Source organism: Gigantopelta aegis, chromosome 6, assembly GCF_016097555.1.
Source record: "Gigantopelta aegis isolate Gae_Host chromosome 6, Gae_host_genome, whole genome shotgun sequence".
Lineage (NCBI taxonomy): Eukaryota > Metazoa > Mollusca > Gastropoda > Neomphalida > Peltospiridae > Gigantopelta > Gigantopelta aegis.
The window spans coordinates 33,452,697-33,476,997 of NC_054704.1; the positions used below are offsets into that span (position 1 = coordinate 33,452,697).

The 24,301-nt window shown below is 34.2% G+C and overlaps 2 protein-coding genes across 4 annotated transcripts in view; one reads left to right on the forward strand and one right to left on the reverse strand.

The window, feature by feature from the left end:
• LOC121374076 (sodium/bile acid cotransporter 5-like) overlaps positions 1-23,462 on the forward strand; it is a 32,378-nt gene extending 8,916 nt beyond the window's left edge. Inside the window, exons 2-3 of the mRNA XM_041500983.1 lie at positions 11,593-11,764; positions 17,515-23,462. Coding sequence (XP_041356917.1) covers positions 11,593-11,764; positions 17,515-18,224 — 882 coding nt within the window. The 3' untranslated portion in view covers positions 18,225-23,462. The remainder of the gene's footprint in view (positions 1-11,592; positions 11,765-17,514) is intronic.
• Positions 1-24,301, reverse strand: part of LOC121374077 (trafficking protein particle complex subunit 13-like) — a 104,446-nt gene that overhangs the window by 69,107 nt on the left and 11,038 nt on the right. The window lies entirely within an intron of this gene.

Sequence of the window (24,301 nt, forward strand, 5' to 3'; positions counted from 1 at the left end):
AAAAAAAATACAATGGGTTTTAGTACAATTCCAAACGATTAAACTGGATCATGGTATTAATCTATTTGGTGTTTTTCACATACCAACCAATGCTCGATGTCTAGTGTAACAAAAGCTGTGGTGTGTGTTGTCTTGAGTTATATGAGACCCTTTGTTGCTATACTATTTGCTATAAAACAGTAAATTTAACAGCAATGATTAACAACATACTTGCAGCAATAACTTGTTGATATTTTGAATGCAAGTTCAAATAATAATGTGCAATGCTTAATATTAATTGTTTCACCACAATGTTTCAAACTGCTAAAGTTGTTTACATGTAGGTCATCCATGTTTGAAGCTAGGTTGGATAGCACTGATTAAATGTGGGGTTTTTTGGGGTTTTTACACACATTTTTGGGGTACAGTTTCAGAATTTTAGTACATGGCTAAGGGTATAAATATTCACATATAAAACAGTGTTCAAAATAAGCACTTGTCCGTTTGTTCTGACAAGTGAAAATCTGCTGGGACAAGCAAAATGTACCTAAATGATTGTCCAGGGGACAAGTGAAAATGTTCAAAGCTGTTTCATTTTGAACAATCAAAACTAATGTCATTGCACTTGAATAAAACTAACAACTTATTTGGACAAGTGAAAGTATTAACTGACAAATAGATTTCTAGATATATTTGTCCAGTGGATTAGTGAAAAATTCTGCTTATTCCTATCACTGTAAAAGAAGCTCAAAGTACTACTGGGTTAAAAAGTTACATTCTGTTTGTAATACAGACATGTATTTACAAATATTTCCTGGTAACTAAAACATATATATATATATATATATATATATATACATGAGTAGAACTAATTGATCATAAGCTTACATGTACATATACAAAAGTTATGAAGTAAGGCAATGTAATGATAACCGTCACCTTTAACCACCATAATGACTACATCATAACATGTATTTAAAGATATACTTCCAACATTCTTAAGAAGGTTGAAGATACATGCTATTGTGCAAAGTGCAAAATAACAGAAATGCCTGACTAGATATTTATAATTCTGATTGTACAAGGAAAACCTCATCAGGTCCTCTTTAACAGCCGATAATTTGAAACCTATCAACAATTTCTTCTCTCCTTTAAATACTTGCTGTTCTTATCTTTGACAATGGCTGGATATTCGGTTCATTTTCACTCATTTTGACACCTGTCATAACATATTAATGTAATTACTTTGAGAAGATAACATTTGTAGATAGTTGTTTCTTTTAAATTGTTTCTGTCATGTTGTTTGGTAAAAAGTGTTAAAATTATTTGTAGATGAAGGTCTTAATGTAGACTTTAATTATCGTAGAAAAAGAACAAAAAACAACAAAAAAGAATTAAAAAAAGAAAGAAAGAAAGAATAAAAGAAAAAACATGCATCAGGGTATACAATTTTTAGGCAAATGATGGTTCATTTTGTATGCTGGTTATGCCTTCTTTCACTTCACATGAATGAAAAATGTGTTAACTGAATGAATATAAGATACCATAGCTTGAACTATAATTAAAATAGAAGTGACTTTGATGTGTAAAATTACACAGGATCCACCTCTCTCAATGCTAGTGAGGGGTATATATGCGTATACTCCAGTTCTTTCAAAACATTTCCAATAATATTTAACTGGACAGAATTTTTGATAGTGGCACTTCATTTATAGGAATAATTAACTTTTTGTTCAATGTGCCATTTAAACTTGCCAGTTGAACAGCTTTTCTAAAAAGACATCATGTAGTTGAACAAAATGAAGCTCTACAACACAAAAAAGTACCAAACATAACAGGAAAAGGTTCAATAAAAATTTTCACATTCGTAATTGGACATGGTCCTGAGGGTGTCACCTTCACCTTCAAATGTTAGCAAATGGTTATTTCTCCCAGATTACTCCCAAACGGTCCTTCCTTCTGAAGAGCCTATAGTGAACTGGAAATGCTGAATCAATCCCCTCAGTACAATTCAAGACACAAACAGATCAGTCTGATAATAAGATTGGCTCCTCGATTGCAGCACTAGGTTTGACCCAAACTCTTTACACATTCACCCTCCCAATTAGATCTGCGTGGGCAGTGGGGATTAAGTAGCCATCTTGATGTGGGTCCGCTCAAGTGGTACTCCCTCAAACCTATCGGTGGCCAATAATGACTACTTGGCAGACATTGATTTTGCAGGAATTCTTAACCAAGATGTACATAAGCTATGGCTATGTACACTACACTGAAACACTGATTTTTCTTTGTATCAGATTCTTGGGGTGGGAGATTGTCTTGGAATACCAGTGCTGTAGATGTTAACAGTCCTGGATGGGTGGTATATTAAAGGCCATAGTATGTGTATACATGTGCTTTTCTGTGTGTGGGAAAGTGAATGTAAAGATTCCTTCTTGTGCCACTTTAAACTGGAAATAACCCAATGGATCTGCCCATGTGGAATAGAACTGAATGAATTGATCCTCTTTCTCAGCATTGAGCTAGCATTCTACCAACTAAGTCAAAACAACCAAAACTAGCTCTATTTTACTTTCAGCAAACTGTTCCAAATAATGTGTCTAAATTACCTCCAAGAAATTACACAACAGTTTCTATTTGGTTATAATCCCATGGAACATTTGCAAATGTAATAGCACCAAAAACCACCCTCGCCCGCTTCTGACCCAGGTTGGCCTGTCTGTACTCACTTGTACCTGTCAGTGCTGGTGATCCTTCCTCCCCCCTACCCTTTCTTGTCCTCGAAAAACAAGCTGGCAGGAGCCAACAGCTGCACCCATGACAGGCATGCTACAACAGCTTGTTCTCAATGTGCATGTCAAACCCTATGACCCTCTTTCCCTTCACACCTCATGTGATTATTCTAACCACTGAGATACATCCTGTTCCTTAGTCTGTAATTAACCAACACTTTCATGTCAAACATAAATGCTTTCATGAAATACTTAAGTTTTTATAATACATAATTCATTTAAAAAAAAAAAAAAAAAAATTCATCAGTATTATGTTTTAACAGGTAAGCTAAATTTTTGTCAAGTACAAGTACATGTATACAAAATGGGTCATTATGACCTGTATATATGTGGTTGATATCTAACATTATTCTGCTGTACTTGACAGCACACAATAGTCTCTGAAAGAATTTTAAATACAGATCCTGATAATAAAAATTCCAGTGGTCAAATACTCATATACATGTACACTAAAATGTATGCTAATGTATGCAATGACGTGGTTTCTTTCATTGTGATCAAACCATATGTATCAGTAGAGCACAAAATGAGGTCTATCGATTGTCAGCAAACATCTGTAACACATACAAACTTCACCCAATATACATATACACACAGCACAATGTAAAAAAAAAAACCCATAACATACTTAGGCTTGTAAAGAAAATATTTCTGGACTGAGAAAGACAGACATAGAGACACAAAAATATAAAACACAAAACTCAGACCCCAAAACAAACACACACACACACACACACACACACACACACACACACACACAGAGAGAGAAGAGAGAGAGAGAGAGAGAGAGAGAGAGAGAGAGAGAGAGAGAGAGAGAGAGAGACAGACACACACACAGACACACACAATGCCTTTGGCAAACCACTTTTAGTTTACATATAAAATAAGTTACATAAAGATTTGTCCATTTAGCATGATCGATCCCATGTTCTCTTGCACATGAAGCAGATCTTCTGTCATAGAAAAAACACTGTATACTATAAGTTTATGTATGATGAAAACCACTTGTAACCATACAAGTTATCTTGCAAATGTACAAGCAATATTTGACTTATAAAGATAAACAGTGAAGATGCAATATTGGCAGCATGGCTAAATAGAAAGCAGCAAACTTTGCAACCAACCATCAAGCACCTGTTGGTAAGGAAGTATAATAACACCCATGCTGGTTTGGTTTCCTTTGTCATAGCTTTCTACACCTGTGAAAATAGCACTGGAAAATGTTCAGTGCAGTAGGCTATACCATGCTAACATATATTTATTGACTCTGAGAATGTCATATAAAAATCTGTGAAAATAATAAATACATGAATATCACATACATGAAGCTACCCAGAACCCTAAATACAGTGGATCCTCATCAACCAGAACAATATACATTTTCTAAAAAGTGTCAGATCCAGTTAATTAAATATCCTTAGAACTGATTAAACAGTTTAGTTCAAGTGACAATTTGACGCTATTTAAGGACATGAACAGAAAATAATCCTTAAAGGGACAGTCCTGAGTTCATAACCACTGTAAAATGTTTCCGACCAATAGTCTTTTTGATGATGTATCATACAAATTAAATACATTTTCTTATTTAAAATGTCAGTGTCTGTATTTACAAAGTGTTTGTTGTTGTCCTAATGCTTGTAGTAGCCCAAACCGGATTTTACCTCCTAATAATTTCGTATGTACGAAAAAATATATATCACGAATTAAGTAAAAACTGAGTGCTACAAACATTAGTATATGACCGCAAACACATTCGATAAACAGACACTAGTATTCTAAACAAGAAAATGTATTTAGTATGAAATAGTAGTCACCAACAAGGCTCTGTTATCACAACCATCTTACAATGGCTGCAAACTCAGGACAGTCCATTTAGAAAACTCTTAAATAACACAAGGACAATAAATCATTTAATGTACTGTAAACAAGTTACCTTCTGCTACCTTCATGTTAATTATTGTTCCAGCTAAGGTTATTAGGTGCATTTATTGTGGGTACAAACTCTGAAATCTGTGAGTTCTTACCCAAGATGGAATTACATTCGTGCTTAAAATGTCTGTTTTAAATTGGTCTTAACCCTTGAATGAACACTGCAACAATTCCAGATTATAACTAATAAACAAGAGGTGAAGGCTTGAAGACCAGACAGTTCAGAACTGGGGGTGTTTGTGTATTATACTTTGCTCCATAGAACACATGGTGTTGCCATGCTCGAGAATGTATATGTACCATGGCTAGGCACAGCTGAATAAAACCACAATCTAAACACATAGTTCATCTGCTACTCATCTTGTAACACACAGAATATTAAGGAGGAAGCAGTGTGAAGCAAATCCCATTGGTTAATAATGGCAAAGGATATAACCTGTATTCAGATGTACTAAACATGAAGATGCACAGATTAACAAATACCTGTCATTTGCTGTCATTTTGGTACCATTCAAAACATGTGAATGTGATCATGTATTGAAATTAATTTGTAAAATGGTCTCAAATCTACTTCTTCCAGCACTATTCAAACAACATATGCATTTCATCTGTCAATGTGTCTCATTTGCCATACTTAAGGCAACACCACACAATACAAGTGCATCATACGAGAATAGTCAGGTTGCATAGCTATCAATGAAATAGTTATGTTTCCACTCATATCGTGTGACATCACCTTTATACCATTTAAACTACATGCAGGCCCTCATGCACACTATTCTAAGTTTGAAAATATTCTGAATCCTTTGCCATTATTCTATTTGAGTATGGTACTGTTCGAACTAAATGCACTTCACTTACATTTTTGAACTGTTCTCAGTCCTTTTGCACAATTTCTGATGCATACACTGGGTACACTTCAACAAAACCTTAACATTTAAAAAAGCAAGAAGAGAGACCACCTTTTGAAGTGCAAAGACATTTACTGTTGTCGAATTGCTCAACACTAAACCAATTTAAAATCAGACAAAGCATGTTTTGCAACATACATCACCATTGTTGTTTTTTTCCATACAGACATATGCATGTCTACAGAATGAAAGATTAGTTTCTGGAACGTTTAACTTATCCAGGATATTATTCACAACCTAACAGAGACTGTAGCAGAAACAAATAAATCATGGACAAAAGAATGTTGTAATGGTGCATCTTGTAACAGCCAAATATGATACTGTAACTAAAGTGTGTAGGTTTTCACTCTAACAGTAGGTACTGCATGTACATTGAGCAATGCAGACCTTGCTGTTTAAGGGAAGCTACCTCTCTGGCTATCAATCCTCTGAGAATAGTTCACAGAAAGTCATTTTATGCTCCCTTAAGCATGTATCTTTTAAAAAAACCTCAGTACTAAACTGTCACATCATAATGTAGGATTTGAGAATGAGAACACATTTACAAACAAGTTCTCGTCTCTTTGAAGCATTTATGAACATATTCCCTGTACCAGAACAGTTTTGAATTCATGCATTGTCTCTGTTGAGCAGCCCATATGTCTGACACCATATAACCATAAATAAAATGTGTTGAGTGTGTCGTTAAATAAAACATTTCCTTCCTGTTGAGCAGTGAGGGAGTATGGCTGTTGTATGAGGTTTGAGCACTATGACAATGTCTGGTTATCGCACTAACAAGATCTTCAGACTTTATGCAAGAATCTATTTGGGCTTTAAAAGTTTTACAAGCATGGAGAACATCTAATGCACAATACTTTAATCTAATATAATAGTGTTTCTGACAGAAAGAAATTTTTGGGTATGGAACTATGGAATTGAATATTTACAATATGTGTGCTCAATGCAACCACAGTCAACAGGAAGAAAATGGGTTAATTTTAGGGTTAGGGTTAAGAAAATCATACAGTAATGATAAGATTTATTAATTTTGTCAAAAGGTTAACTTAAAAAAATAAAATCTGCAAAAACATTTGGGTATGGCGCCATACCCGTTTCACCCTCTGGCAGAAAGCCTGTATAATAATATTCTTTCTTTCCATGTTCTCAATTCTGCCAAAGAGCAAGAACCTTTTATACACTGCCCTATGTAAAACACTGAAGAGCACACGATTAATCAGATTTGGTGAAATGTTTGTTCATGTAATAAATTCAGAATACAGAGGTCAATGTCAGACTGTAGACATCTTATTCATCATTACAACCAATCTATCACCAACAGGACCAGACAGCTGTCTTATAGTGGATGACTTACTCGTCACTATTATTTCTTCTCTTATTGATTTCTGTAGAAATACTAGCTTTTAATAAACGTTTTATTGTATGTTAGGTGAAACATTGATATAGGATACAACTTCTTTTTTTTTCTTTGTGGTTGAGAAATTTTCTTCAATGCAGGTCTAATTAATAAAGGGTATTGCCTTGCATAACACCCAGTAATCAATGTTTTTTGGGGGTTTTTTGGTTTTTTATCATGATGGTTTGTTTTGGGGTTTTTAAAATTCAAACAGTCATTATGGTTATTTGATTTACATGTAATTGGAATTATGTGTACATGCATCAGTGCTAATCCAAACAGTATGTGTATAAATATTATGAATCAATCTAAATCAATTATTATGTCTGGGACGAAACTAAGTACAAATGTACTCCACATTATTTTCAAACTGAACCTAGGGGTTTGGTATTTTCACAGTTCATTAATCTGAATGAAAAACACACAAGCAAAATATACTAGATGATTTAATCCTTTGAAAACCATTCCATTAAATTTACACATTTCTTTTTTAACAAAGTAGTGTATACATGTAAATGCATGCAAACTTTGATAAAACAAAATAAATAAACCAATCTGCTAGACTGATTATCTGTTGAAAATGTTATCTCACAGAATGAACAGCCATCCCATGTTGCTACCATGGTCTTGTAAATAAACAGTGAACAAACTTTGATTATGTTATTCATTTCTAGAGGTGGCCCAATTTTCTAGCAACCAGCTGTCAAAAGCACTGGCTAGAAAATGAAGATATGTGGACTTCTGCACTATGGTGCCACCAGAGGCATTGGGAGTTACTAATTTATCTTTTAATTCAGGTAGGTGGGGACAGTAGCATGTATAATCTGGCCACCTCAGCTTCAAGGTTGTGAGAGTGACATGACCCCTCACTTCTGATGCAATGTTGAATTACAACAAAAATAGAATCTATAAACAAACAACTGGTACATGTGTCAAAACTGATATTGTGACAGCATGACCAGCCTCGGTGGTGTCATGGTTAAGTTATCAGATATAAGGCTGGTAGGTACTGGGTCCGCAGCCTGGTACCGGCTCCAACCCAGAGCAAGTTTTAACGACTCAATGGGTAGAAGTAAGACCACTACACCCTCTTCTCTCTCAACTAACCCACTGTCCTGGACAGACAGCCCAGATAGCTGAGGTGTGTAGCCAAGACAGCGTGCTTGAACCTTAATTTGATATAAGTACAAACATAAGTTGAAATGAATGAATGTGACAGCATGACACATAAAAATACATGTTTATATTACATTTAGTCTGTGATCATCAGACTCCTTAAAAATTATTTCATTCTATTATTATTTATTTATTTTTGCACATGTGTTTAATAAGGCGACAAACTGTTGTAAATGCCTACTGCTTCAAAAGATGTGTTTTGATAGAAGTTACAAAAGGGTTTATGATAATGAAAGTAAATATTTAAAACTATTTTTATGGCTAACATACCTAGTATGATTATTTCAACATGTAATCTAGATAATGATAGAAAACACTTGCTTCCACACAGTCTACTCCTACACTTCCCACAGACAAGACAATATACATTATACCTCGTCTTTCATATATCTTCTTTAGTCTTTCATATATCACAGGAGCTGAGAAGGGGAAAAAACCCTAAGTGTGACATATCTGGGCTAGCTCTGGGTAAGAAGGACATGTCACCAATTTATTCATTAAACTCCAAAAATTGCAGAAACGTAGCTATTTTTAACAAAATATTAATTATTACATAAAATTATTTCATCAAATTAAAATAAAATTAAGCAAATTATTTTAGAAATTCGCAATTGGTGAATTTGACGAATGCCAGAGTTAACCCTGCATATGGTAACCTTCAATCCACCTACACCCCACCATGTTAAATGCATCAAATGAATGGAAAGCATTTTCCTATTAGTGGGATAGGTTCTGATTAATCAAAGAAATATGTATGATCAAAACCTGTGCAACAAGAGACCATAACAAGCTGTTTATGTGCAAACATGCACATAAACATATCGATGAAAGAACCATCAGGAAATAATGGCATCAATACCACATCCAGTATTATTATATTAATTGATCTGCGTAGAGGAATACAAAATTTTATCTTCCAAATGGCTGCACATATGGCCAAATAAAACAGGTAATCAGTAGCTTGATAAACACACAACGTGGAAACACCAGCATGGTTACTGACACGAATAACAGCAACAACATGAAGGCAGATGAAATTCAATGTTTTCTTGGATTTACTTGTTTTCAAAACATGCATTATTATTTATAAAGAATACAATAAAGATTTCATAATGCAACTTGCAGAAAAAAAAAAAAAAATCACATTTGTTTTGTTCAGTGACATGACAAAAGTGCATTGATTAATTACTGGATGTCAAACATTTTAACATTCTTGAGTGACAATGGGCTGGGCCGAATTCACAAAGCCTGTTTATGTCTTATTCAAGACTGTGGTTTCCTAGGATTTTGATATATATGTTCATGTTGACTGTGTCAGTTCGAACAATCAATGTAATTTGTACAAATAATTTTTACAAGCCATGTGGGCTCATATTCTTGTCAAGCTAGAGAGTCCTATATGATTTTTGCGAGCCTCGGGATCCCGGACTCTCCTCAAAATCGCACACAGCACGTGTAACTACATACATTTACACATGCATTAAAAAAATAACCAGGCTTCGTAAATTCAGCCCATAGGAAACCTAGTACATTTTTCAGTTAGCTGCAAAGATCTTTTATATGCTCTTTCCCTCAGATAGGACATGATATCATAACACAGCTTTTGAAACCAATCATGGACAATGATTGAAATGGGGGGAAAAATCCATGGGTCCACTGGAGGTTCAATCTTATGGTGCAAGCAACTCAAGCAGTCTACTGACAGCCAGATTCCAATCCCATGTCTTACAGTAATGACTTGTAAATGTAATTTCTGATTTGCCTATGATTACAGGATAGGCCTATAGATTGAACTACCTTATAACTTACACACAATTATAGTAAGAGTGTTTCCAGCTACAGAATCTGAGAAGAAATCCACTACATCTCATGCTAGTTACGATTCTTTCTGCTTAAAATGTTGCCATGCATTAAAATTGAACTTGCCTCCGAAAATTGTGTAATCATTGGTAAGTTTTGTGTATTTACCTTCTTTCAGCTGCACAAAGTAGACAAAATGAAAATCAAATATGATGCTTGAAATGTTTTATCGGTAGCCTGAAATGTTTTAGTGTATGTCACAGATTTTTCAATTCGCGGAGGCCAGGATATGATGAAATTATCAATACCAGTCGACTACCTAGAATCCCTGAGATTTCTTACACTTTTTTCTCACTGTAGGGCGGCACGTAGCCCATTGGTAAAGCATTCACTCAATGTGTGGTCGGTCAGAGATTGATACCCACCGGTGGGCTCATTGGGCTATTTCTCATTCCAACCAGTGCATCACGACTAGTATATCAAAGGCTGTGGTATGTACTACCCTGTTTGTGGGATGGTGCATATAAAAGATCCCTTGTTGCTAATCGAAAAGAGTAGCCCAGGAAGTGGCAACAGCGGGTTTCCTCTCTCAATATCTGTGTGATCTGTAACCATATGTCCGACGCCATATACTGTAAACCGTATTAATATTGCGACGCGTTTTTTTTGCGAATGTATACCTTAGCGCATGTTCGCAATGTGTAAATTTCGCGAACGACCGTTGACAGCTAAAAAAAAAAAGTGGATAAAGACAGCTCACTGTAATTGTTATAAAGTTACTGTCTGTAAATCAATATTCTGTTATCCTACATCAAGCAATTGTGCCTGGTACAGAGTCTATAGAGGGGATTAGGCCCTACCCACCTCTCCTATATTAGAATCACAACACACAGCTTCAGTTGTTAACTGTTAACACCCTTTGGTAGATAAAACAATAAACAATTAGTCGCCATCGATTGAAGTTACATAAAACAATTAACGATTAGTCGCCATCAAGGAGAGCTTGTGTATAGGCTGTGCCTGTTGAGTGAATCTTTTTGTGAATTTCATTCTCAATAAAATATTTCAAAACAAAACAAATTAGTCGCAGTGTATGTTAGCTTGTTCAATAAACATGTTATTTTTGCATGATTTTGAGTTTCATTTCTGAAACGAGAGTACGGTACTGATATACATGAAATAAATACAAAATGTTTATCAAATGCGCTTGGAAATTTGTTGTTGCAACATGTATCGCTATCTGCAGAAAACGAACGGTGATCCTAAAATTGAAGGCTATATTTTTGTTTCTGATCAGTGTTAGTTAGCAGTTATTAACTTATTTGTGTTACCTTTTGTAAAATGAATATTCTAATACAACTTTCAATAAATTGAATTATAACTGTATTTTGTTTGTGTTTTGCTTTATGGTTTACTAGAAAATCGAGACATCACTTTAAGCACACTTCAAACTGGAAAATAGTGCGTGCGTATTAATTTCGCGACATACGGTTGGACGCAAACGGTGTGAAATTTATACGCAAGCATTTTTTTCATGGTTTACAGTAATCGTAAATAAAATGTGTTGAGTGCATCATTAAATAAAACATTTCTTTCTTTATGACTGCAGGTTGCATTTGGTCTGGCCATGATTCTGCCAGTGGACAAGGATGTGCGGTTTGGACTGCTGTGTGTGGCGTGTGTGCCAGGAGGAGGCTTTGGACACGTGTCCATCGTCATCGGTGGCGCTGATGTTCCTCTCAGTCTCACCATGAACATGATCAGCATTGTGGCAATGCTTGGTAAGTATCAACATGTAATCGATGTCGTCATAGGCTTAGTCAAAACATTTACCAAAACTTTGATCAGTATAGCCACCATGTCCATATATGCTGTAAAAAAATCATATATATATATATATATATATATATATATATATATATATATATATATATGTGTGTGTGTGTGTGTGTGTGTGTGTGTGTGTGTGTGTGTGTGTGTGTGTGTGTGTGTGTGTATTTATGAACTGCTTTGGTTTTGATGTACATTAAAATATTTCTAGAAAATAATCTGGTTGTGGGTGGGAAAAGAGCAGACAAAAGAAAGACTTGGAAAATTTATCAATGTACATTTAAGTTTAAAAAAAATACTGCCTTGGTTTTGTTTTACATTAAAATAGTTCTAGAAAACCCTTCAAAGTTCTACTGGCTTCTAGAAAGTGGGTGAAAAAAGAACAGAATAAGAAAAGACTCCCCTGCTATTTAACAACCCTTAAAACAACAACAAAACAAAATGCTAATTATGTCCTCAAAATAAAAACAAAACACACAACCCATTTTTTAAATAAATACAGCTATATGTAAAAATGTAACATAATAATTTTAAAATATTAACCCCACCCCCATCCTATTCCAAATAATATATATCCTTCCTATAGGTCTGAACAAAATTACTGTAGAAGAAATTTCAGTGTGCAGTGTTCGAATTAAGCACTATTCCGTTTGTCTTGACAAGTGAAAATCTATTTGGACAAGCAAAATGTGCCTCGATGATTGTCCAGTGGACAAGTGAAAAATTTCAGTGCAGTTTCATTTTGAGCAATCACAAACATCATCCTGGTACTTGATTAAAACAAAGTAAAAATATTGGCGGACAAATAGATTTCTAGATGTATTTGTCCAGTGGACTAGTAATTTTTTTTGGCATATTTCTATCATTGGTGTGATACATTGACCATGCAGTGGTCATCATTAATGAACCAGCAATAAGCAAATCACTTCGGCAGGCAGATTTCTGATAAGCTGATTCACATTTCTGAATACATCCTGGTGCGTTGAATAAACCAATCAGCCTAAATTAGTATTTACTCTTTACTATAACCTGACCAATAAGAATTGGTGAAACAAGATCAGGCTGAATGCCGCTTTCACAGCAGAGAGCATACCATCACAAAAAAATGACCAGTGAGTCCAGAGAGAGAAAAAAAAAATCTGTCTCGCATTCGCAGACAGGACAAGAAATCAATAACATCAAAGTGAGAGTTAATTTACAGTCTTCAATTATTCAAAGGATGTTGGATGGAGTGCACCGAAAATTATCAGTCCTAAACAGAGCTAGACACGGCACATGGCTGACCTCATTTGACTCTGCTACTAAAGTCATTCGGAATATTGGAAAATGTTTCATCGTAGTAACGCAGTGCTCTGTGCTCGATAGCTAATCATAACTGTTAGATGAAGAGCATGTCTTGAACTCTACACCATGATACACCACAAAGCACTCGCCATTCACAAGGGTTTGCAACTAATGTAATTGAAATATACATGGCATCATGGGTACAATTTACAAACAAAATTTAAAAGTATTCTGCAAACATGAAAGATTTTTGTAAAAATATAGGGATTAATCTGGACGCCAAAAATTAATAGCAATTTGGTTAATTTGATTAGAAAATCTTAGGCCAAATTCAAGAAACATTTAACTAAACAGAATTATTTTTATAAATAGGTGTACACATACAAACACACACTTTTTTAATTATGTTTTCGGCGAATTGGTCATGACATACTGACACACAATAAAAATGCAAAACAGATATTTTTCAATATTTTGTTGTGATTAATGAAAAAAATATTTATTGGACTTAAAATAACAATTTATGAGAGGAAGATGGTGGATGATTACCATTCTGGAGAGCAAACTGTAGACTCGCAGCATGATGTCGCGGTGTCATGATGTTACCGTTGTAGGGGTGTCTGCATCTGAGTCCAGCCGTTCTGAGTTGACGGATGACTGTCATCGGATGGATAGGCCTTCCATGACGTCCTATCGTGTTCCTTGCTGTCATCGTTGCAGTTCTGAACCAGTCACGGAGGTGGTGTCGTCGAATCTGCCGATCTTGGCATGGGGTCGTAACGGGACGTTGACCAGGTCAAGGTCGATCACGGACACTTCCAGTCTGTTGATGATATTCAACAAGTCGTCCAATAGTTGATGGATGGACTCTGAAGGTCCTAGCAACTTAGCTTTGCAATGTCCCCTCTTGAACCATGCCCAATGCTCGCTCCCTTTGTTCTTCTCTGAGTCGTGGCATTCTTAATGTGACGAGGAATATGACACCGTTACATGACTTTTATGTGTCCACATACTGGCATTTCACGTGCATTGCATGCAGCATGATTGAGCATGTAGTGAACGCATTTCACACCATTTTGTGTGTTTCTGCTATTGTATGTGTAACGAAAACAAAACCAGGATTAAAACCCAGACAAAAGTACCAATCAATGGCTTCCTCTCATAAATTGTTATTTTAAGTCCAGTAAATATATTTTTCATTAATCACAACAAAATATTGAAAAATATTTGTTTTGCGTTTTCATTGTGTGTCAGTATACATACATACATACATACATACATACATACATACATACATACATACATACATACATATATATATATATATATATATGTAAATATATTAAAAACAAATCCACTTACATTTTAAGTTCATGCAGCCAACACATACATGTAGACTTAAAAAACTTCTACTAAGATCTTCGATATACAGTCTATGTGCAGGGCCACCTTGTCATTAACTACATTAGTTAATGGCTGACATTTGTATACTCAACTGGGTTAAAAAACTAAACAAAAAAAACATTTAGCTTTATTTTATTTTCAATATCTTTCTAAATTATTATTATTATTATTATTATTATTATTATTATAACTACAGGTTTCACTGTATTACTTTTAAATGTGCTACAGTAAAATCAATTCAAGTCTATGCATTGCTTGATCTGGGGGCCCTCCCTATCAATACATTAATGATATACCATTAGGTATAAGACAACAACACTCCACCAATAACAAGACTCGAGTGCTGTCGAACATCAATTCTGTCAATTCCTCCTGGAACAAGTGCTTGGACCCCTATACATTAGTTAAACAATACTGACCAAATGTACCAATAGGACAAGCTACTACAAGATCTGTGCGGCTCAAATCACTCAGGAACAGTGTATAGAATCTGAATGCTGCTTCTAATAAAAGTAATAGGATCGACTGACATCACGAAGTATTGACAGAGGATGTTATTACTGCTGGCCAACACATTAATAACTATAGTGCAGGGTAATGTCTGTACATCTGCTGGGAGACTGGTTAGCTACAGAGTGAAAGATGATAGTTGTTATTTAGTGTACGCTACTGTTTTTACTTTTACTGAAACATTTTTTTGTTTTGTTTAACAACAGCATTAGAGCACATTGATTTATTAATCATTGGCTATTGGATGTCAAACATTTGATAATATTTCACATATTGTCTTAGAGAGGAAACTGTTACATTTGTCTATTAGTAGCAAGGGACCTTTTATATGCATCATCTAACAGACATAATAGCACATATCATGGTCTTTGATATACCAGTTGTGAAAGAAAGAAAATATTTTATTTAATGACACACTCAACACATTTTATTCCTGGTTATATGGCGTCAGACATATGGTTAAGGACCACACAGATATTGAGAGAGGAAACCCACTGTCACCACTTCATGGACAGGGTAGTACATACCATGGCTTTTGATATACCAGTTGTGGTGCACTGGCTAGAACAAGAAGTCTTGTGGTTAGTATAATGCACAGTGTACTTCTTTCTGTTCGGCCTAGTGGGTAGTGCAAGCTACTGTTCTCACATGTGCTTTAGTCTAACGAGTGGTCAGCTATATACAATGAATACATGCAAAAACTAAATCACATCACTTTAATACATTCCCCTCCTGACATCATGAGTCCTGTTTGTAAAGGGCAGATAAGCCATCATATGTTTTACAAATTGTTTTTGGATTTAGTATTTTTTTAATCCCTTTGAAAATAATAATAGTGCTCTATTAGCAACACTTTATCTATTAATCATTTTTAAGACATATGATAGTGAGTTTTTTTGTGGGGTTTTTAAATTACAAACAACACTTTTATGTACCATCTGTGGTATTCTTCATGAGTTAACTTAGCAGCCAGTAGCTTAGGTTGTAGGACAGACCCACCTCAATGGATCCAATGGCATTCCTCCCCATTTTATCCCTTGCCTCATAACTGGAATATCAAAAGCTATGGTATGTGATGTCTGGGAGAAAGTGCATATATAAAAGATCACTCCCTTGGAGCTGCCAATGTGTATTTGGCAGAAATGGGTTTCTAGAACAATAATGACTAATTAAATGTACTAAGGTATCATTTAACATTCATTCTTTTCCTTTACTATAGACTAGTAGTAAGCTAGTACACATTATGTTTTCAATTATGCTAACAATACTTTTCCGGAAATTATTCTACATAAACTGTTTTAGTTTTTTCTCTCTCACCAAAACAAAATGTGAAAATACTCTCCACGACTTGTTCTGTTTCTAAAGTCTGACAACAGAAAAAAACAGAAGAAAAAACCCCATTTAAAAAAGACCAAATGTGTTTCAAGAACAGTTATTTGGTGGGCAGACAGTGTCTGCTACAGACCTAGCAATCTGCGTCTATCTGGGTGGCAGCGTCATGGTGCTTTACATGTCTGCATCGTACACCACGATTAATTTCCTGTCTCGACTCTCCAATAATGGCTGCCCCTTCTTGGCAGTGGTTATTGTCTGGCAAATAAATGCTTCATTCCATAATGCAATCAGCCCAGTGTAATTCAATCAAACTGATTAGCATTGAAAGTTACAAAAAAATAAAGATGAATATTCAAGTCTAATACTAGTAGTCAGTACAATACATTCAGTTTGTTCTTATAGGACCACAACTAACGTTTCTTGAGGGTTGATTACATGTAATCATAATCACTGATGATCCAAAGAGAATACTCATCAACTGAATCTCAATTGTATTGTCATCAGTGATAGAAGACACACTTGTAACGGAAAGATTTAGTCTGGTATTGTAGGCTAAACCAAAATAGAGATGTAATATCAAGTAGCCATTTAAAAATAAAAAGACAAAACTGCTTTTATGAAGGTCATTTTCAACAGCCATGATGTTCCTGAAGTCTAATCTATTTTGTGAAAATAATTTTACATAAAGAATGCAATAATACAATAAAAATGAGAAATCAGATTTTAAAAAGTTAAAACTTTTTCTTTCTTTTTTAAATGTTAACCCCCATCCCCATTAAAAATCCATGTTTTTGATGATTTGGTACAACTTGGAACATTACTGCAACAAGTTACAATCACCTCCTGCTGGCTACAGCATTGTTATAGTTTTTACCTACACAGATTAAAGATACAGGGCTGAATTTATGAAGCCTGTTTTTCTTAGACACAGGTGTTTAACTATTGCCAATTTTGTTTTAATGTTTCTAAAGCCAAATTAAATTAATTTTACCAGACAAAATGCACTCTCCCTCCAAGTTTATTATGAAATCTAAATTAATACAACAATCATATTCTTATTGTGAAACTGACAAATTGCTGCTCAGCCTGTACTGTTAACATTTTATTATAATTATTCTACATTTTAAAATCTTAAAACGTTATTGACATTCTATTTTCTATTTTCTAGGCACTGCACCACTATGGATATTCGTTCTTGGTCAGTACTTTCAGAGAGGAATGGAAGAAAAAGCTGCTCGAATCATTCCAATTTACAATTTTGAAATATGGCTGGCATCCACCTTCTTTGCATACACACTTGGATTAGTAGTAAACCGATTCAAACCCATAGTAGCTGATGCAATTCTAATGTGGCTCATCAAGCCCCTCCTGCTGCTGGCGACGATCCTGTTCATCACTCTTGGAGTATACATCAACATGTATGTGTTTGAGATGATCGACAACTACACATTACTTGGAGCCATATTACTACCTCTGTGTGGCTGTGGGACGGGCTTCATACTGTCGGTGGCATGTCGTCAGAAGGTTCGCTTTATAAAATCAATCGCTCTGGAATCCTCAAGTTTCAACTGCCTCATTGTTCTGGCAGCGCTTCGATTCTCGTTACCGCAGCCTGATGCAGATTTGGCATCATCCATACCGATGTGGGTCATGTTCACGATGCCTGGCTTGTACATCTGTCTAGCAATATTGCAAAAAATCAAATCATGGATAGACAATTTCATAGAGAGCAGACGCGAAAAGCAATGTCTTGACTACAGTGTTGTTTCGGGGGTGATAAATCCAACAGGGATAGCGGCACTGTCTGTGCCATTGTTTGTTACAGATGGGTCAGATGAGGAGGAAAACCGACCCAATGAGAAAGTGACAGTATTATAGCTGTACTAGGGAAAAATGGAAATTTGTATTAATGCAAAAACAAAAAAAAGCTTATGAAAAAAAATACTCAGGCAATTTGTAGAGTGTGATGTACATGTACATGTATGTATTAATGCAATGAATAACGAAATCTTAAGTCTTAAATGTTTTCAGTTAACCAAGGTTTGGATTGTTCCTGTCGCATTAAATGATCATGGCTGAAATTTGTGTACACATACTATCAGAAGGTTGCCAGATTTCATGATATAATGATTATATTGACAAGTATTGTTAGAAGCCATGTACCATACATACACATTCCATATTTGACTATGTCTAAGAAATAATCATGGTTGATATATGCAGATCATTATTAAAAACCATGTACATGCAATACAATAGTGTGACATGGTTTTTCATGTTTTATTCAAAATTCTAAAATGTATACTTCAGAATAATGGTTTTCAGAAACAGTATTTAAAAAATGGTGGAAAAACTTATTGATCCATAAAACAATTATCTAACTGCAGGAATTATTGCCAATCACGCCTAGCCAGTTTTTGACAAGACAGAGGAAAGATCTAAACAACCAAAAAATTTCTTTCTTTTTTTAATAAACATGTATATACATACATATGCATGTTTGCTAGCAAACCTGAAATTATTAACTTAATGCAAATACAGGTAACTTCAGTGAAAAAAAAAACATTCCCAACAGCCCAAAATGCACCATTAAATAATAATTACGTAGTTTTTAAAATGCAAAAAGAAATTTTAAAAAGTAAGAAAGAAATTATTTGATATTATTTAATATTATAATAACTACGTTTAAAAAAGTTCATGTTGTATAAATCACTGTTTTTTTATATTTACCAATATTGAATATAATGAAATAAAAATGGCATAATTTAGACTGTAAGGCCATTGTACTGGCTTCTTTCTCACTATCTACTAACAACTAACCATTAACCCACTGTTCTGAACAGACAGTAAAGATGGCTTAAGTGTGTATCCAGGACTGTGCTTGTACCTTAAAATTTCAATGGATATACAGACCTCACTGTTTGTGGGGAGCTGTCACTCTTGCTCCCCATCACTCCCTTGAGATTAGTCCAAAGAGAGTAACTTTTAGCTCATCTTAGTGTTTGAATTAATGTGGTACCAGTATGATACTATCTTAAACACCTTGCTGTTTAAGGGGAGATGTCACTCTTGCTCCCCATCACTTCCTTGAGATAGTTCAAAGAGAATAACTTTTAGCTCCTCTTAGCATGTGAATTTATGTGGTACCAGTACGATACTATCTTAAATTATTACATAATGTATATTAACTTCATTTAATATTGCCATAATTTTTTTTTTTTAATATTGCCACAATTGTTTGCTAGCAAATAGCAAAATAATGTTGAAATAACTAACATAATATTTTATCCACTTTAACCCACATACATGTGTATATTCTCCGTCTTTCTTGGTATAGTACATGTAATTCGTATAAATATTTTCTGAAGTCTTTAACTCTGAGTCTAACATTTTTAGATTTTTGGGGTCATGTTTGAATATGCAGATGTTTGTGATGACCTACTTACTGATACTATGTTCTATTTAGCAATAAATATATTGGCATTGCACCAAGTCTATATTTATAATTTTATCATTGCAATGACTATGGGTTCTTTTTTCTTAATGCACTACTTTTCATTTGACATTAGCTGTCTATGGTTACATTGTTTTGACTTCAAAGTATGATCATTGTTGTATGTGAATTGTTTATTGTTCCGATTTTATGGAACACACATATATAAAGTGTTTTCATGTATTGTGATTCATCAAGAATTCATTGATAATTGGTCTTAAATCAACAAGAGCTATTTTATTTCTAATTACAGATATTAAGGCATTAGAAGATTACAGTTTTAATTTTAAAATGTTATTATTAATGACACTAAAAGATGGCACATCAATTTCAAGTTAACGCTGTATATAATTATTACACTATTGCTTCATTTTTAAAACCGATTCCTATAATTATTACTACAAATACATGCAGGTGTCATTTTCTCAGTATAGTTAAATATATTAAAAATACTGTAGGATTTATAATGATTATATTCATACACTTACATAATATGTATATATTACTAGATATGTAATATTACCAGTATGACATTGATAGGAATATTAGGCTAATGCTAGTTTTAGCATACTTGTAGCATTATGCTAGGCTCAGACTGTCAACTGTTACGACGAAGATGGCTAACTCGACGGTTGCTTTGTAATTTCCCCAACTCCAGACTTAAATGGGCATGCTCAGATTAAAAACTAATGGGTTATATGATGAGAATCAAGATGTAAGAGTGCTCAAACTAGCAACTGGACAGTTGTAGAAGTCATGACAGCAAAAGTTGGCCAACTTTCTGCAGGCAGTTAGTAGTCTGCCCCTAGCATTAATTCAGTGATTAACCATCTTGTATGATTGATATTAAAACTATTAAAGAAATCTATAATTTAAAAAGGCCAGACAAGAAATGTATTCTAACCAGTGCCAACCCGGTAATATATCTGATCTCATTTTCTTTTATATTACAGCCAAATGTTATTTTGTATGTCACAGCCAAGTGTTATTTTTTAATAATCACACAAAAGTTCTTATTAATATTGATTCTCTATATGTTTTTAAGATAAAACGTCAACCAAAGATATCAGTCATGAGATACAATTTTGTTTGGCCCTAAGTGGGTTTGTGTTATTAGCACAACTAACTTTGGCACTCGCCAAATTCATCAATTGTGTATTTAAATTTTGTGAAATATGATTGATAATTTATTGAAAAATAACTGAGGGTTTCTGTAATTTTGTTTAATGTTATTGATAATTTGATGCCATTTTCTACTAGCCCAGAGCTAGCCCAGAAACAGAATACCAATAAACTGCCATGGTAACTATATATTTACTAAACTCCATATAACATATTATTAAGTTTAAAGTTTAAATTAAATAAACTGTATTGCTAGAAAACAAGTTTCTTAACAAATTACCATCAAACAACATATCTTAATGTTCTTTTTTAATGAAGGAAAACACCATTTTTAATGGCTTGACACAGAAGTATTCTGGATTAAACTCATGTTTGTATTATCACTCATTCAAAATAAAATAGTTTTAAATTGTTTTCCATAATTTGCATCAAACATCATACTTAAATGTAATATAATCTACATGTATATATGTGTTACATTATTTATATTGAAAATTATACAAAACGATTAGAATTTAGAATTCTAAATAAATGTATTGTATTTTAACATGCATTTAATTTGTATAAATGCATTTAATGTACCATAAATAAGGTATCATAAATTTTATGCAATGTATGTAGACATTAAATTTTTTTAAATTAAAATTTGAGTGACATTTGAACTTCAGATGGTCTTAATTTTTGAGAAGTGCAATGTGGTCAAAGCCTAAATCTAAAATGATATGAAAGCTGATTTTTAGATATCCTAGAATGTGACGAACAGCATCGAGATACCTACCACTATCACCCAGCCCCTCTAAGTAGCTCATAAACTATTATTATTAAACATTATTTATATTTGTTTACCATTTGCTTAAGGTCGATGACAGACAATCTTGCATGGTTTAAGCTGCATTTCACTAAATATTATTTTAAGCTAAATTTAGCAAAGATATGTTATTACCAATTTGCCAAAAAGCTCATTCGAAAACCGTGTTGTTTGTATGTGTATAGCTATTTTGAAAAAGAATTATGTTTAGCTAAATTGTACTTGAATTTGGCTACAGATTTTGTTATCTAATTTGCCAAATTGCTAGTAATTTTTGGCATCCACCTTAAACCATAAATCTTGGCACCATCATTTTGCTTCCAACACAATAAATATATCTTACCATAAATTCACTTATGTTCTATTTCGTAAATGGTACAATTTTTCAATTATAATAGTGTTGTCAGTTATGGTTAGATGCATTAATAATCCTTCAATAAACTATTTTTCTAGTGTTCTGAAAATGGAAGTGTCATGCACTCAATTTATTATTATCATAGGGAAACTCAAAGTGATGTCTTTTGAATACTGACATCATTCAAATTCAAAAACAGCTATAATGTGAGCTACAGATATGGGATGTTGTTATTGTAGGTTAGCTCCACACATGCAAAACAAATTATCAGTTCCGTATTCAGCACAAAACTGGTATGTTTTTATTTTTCATAAGTATAGAAACAAAAACTAAGTATGTTTAACAAAAGTATCAGTGAGATACATGACACATTTGTCATGTATTAATGTATGTGCTACATGTATATGTATGACTGGATTATAATTTGTGCAATGGGATGGATTAACACAATGTGCAGTAACCCAGATATGCTACATCATACCACCATCCCAAGTTGTATTTGCATGCAAGGCTTGATAATCTTATATCAATTGATAAGGAAGATATGGCCTAGACAAGAAATTATTTTAATGTGTAGTGACCTAGTTATGTTATGCAGCACACTATCATCCCAACTTATACTTGCATGCAAGGTTTGATGATGATATATGAATTAAGGAAGATGTGCCTCAAAAGGAAAAGTTAACTATACAGATCAACAGACATATGGACAACATCATACCATATAATTTGTCAAAGACAGGCACACAAAAATATCACACACAAAATTTCTACCATTTCTTACATGTAAATACAAAACTGCAAAAAATGAGCATGGGATATGTTATATTTGCTGTGTATGAAGTAAAAATGAAGGTGAAAAAACTGCCATCGATCTTAGTTCACAATTTTCTCTGATATTTGTTCTATAAATACTTGTGTTATCTTTACACAACACGACTGCTGGTTTTGTTTTTGCTAAAGTATTACTAAAGATGTATAATTAGATATGGTGGAAACAAATACATTGTAATGAATAATTAAGGCTTAACTACACTCCAGCACAAACGATACATCAGCTATCATTGGAATAACAATAAACAACAGTTGTAATAAGCAAGATTCAGTCTGTTGTTGTCATAATATTATCATATGCTAAATTACATATAGTATGAAAAAAAAGAGCTTGATACGACTCTGACTGGTAGACTCTGACTGGTAACTGGACTCGCAACTTCAATTTTGAATTATTATGATTGTTCGTATATACTGTGTTCCATATGTATAGGTATGAGAGTGAAGTATTACTATGCAAAACATTCCTAGAATTAACTGACCAATAAATTGCTGTTAGCTGTGTTGCTGTTTTATTCTTTAAACACTAGTTATTTACTCACATCATCACTAGCAGTATATTAGCTGCAAACACAAAAATATAAAGGGGATCACCTGAAAGCACACCAAAAAACTCATCAAAAATAATGGCCAAACTCACCAGTGTCCTGAATGGTTAATCACTGAGACTGCTTTGTTTTATGTACAACTAGATGTTACCCATTCTTAGCATGGGAAAGTTTTGATGGGGTGCTGTGGCCTTACTTTCATTTCAACTTATTTTTGTGCTTATATCCAATTAAGGTTCAATCCTAGACTGACCAAACATCAGGCTAGCGATTTACCACTGGGCTATGTCCTACCCCCAAACAGGAAGTAAGAGGCAATTGCCACTCAAAACACACAATGTACTTTGTGATAATCAGTTCCACAAGCAGGTTTTGCCATATGTCTTATTTCATTTTATTTCAATGTATTTTTGCGCTTACATTAAGGTTCAAGCACGCTGTCCTGGGCACACACCTCAGCTCTCTGGGCTGTCTGTCCAGGACAGTGGGTTAGTTGTTAGTTGGTTAGTAGTTAGTGAGAGAGAAGAGGGTGTAGTGGTCCTTAAGAACTTGCTCTGGGTTGGAGCCTGTACTGGGCTGCGAATCCTGTACCTACCAGCCTGTGGCCTTAGATTAGGCTTCTCTACACCACCACCACCCTCCCCCCCAAAAAAAATTACCACCATGTAAATAGCCATCCCTCATTCACTGAGGCTATATGTACGCAGCCACTGCGTACATAGCCACTTATAAGCAAATATGGTGGTGTCCATTGATGTTGTATTATGGAATTCATCTTTGTACACAAAGATCCTT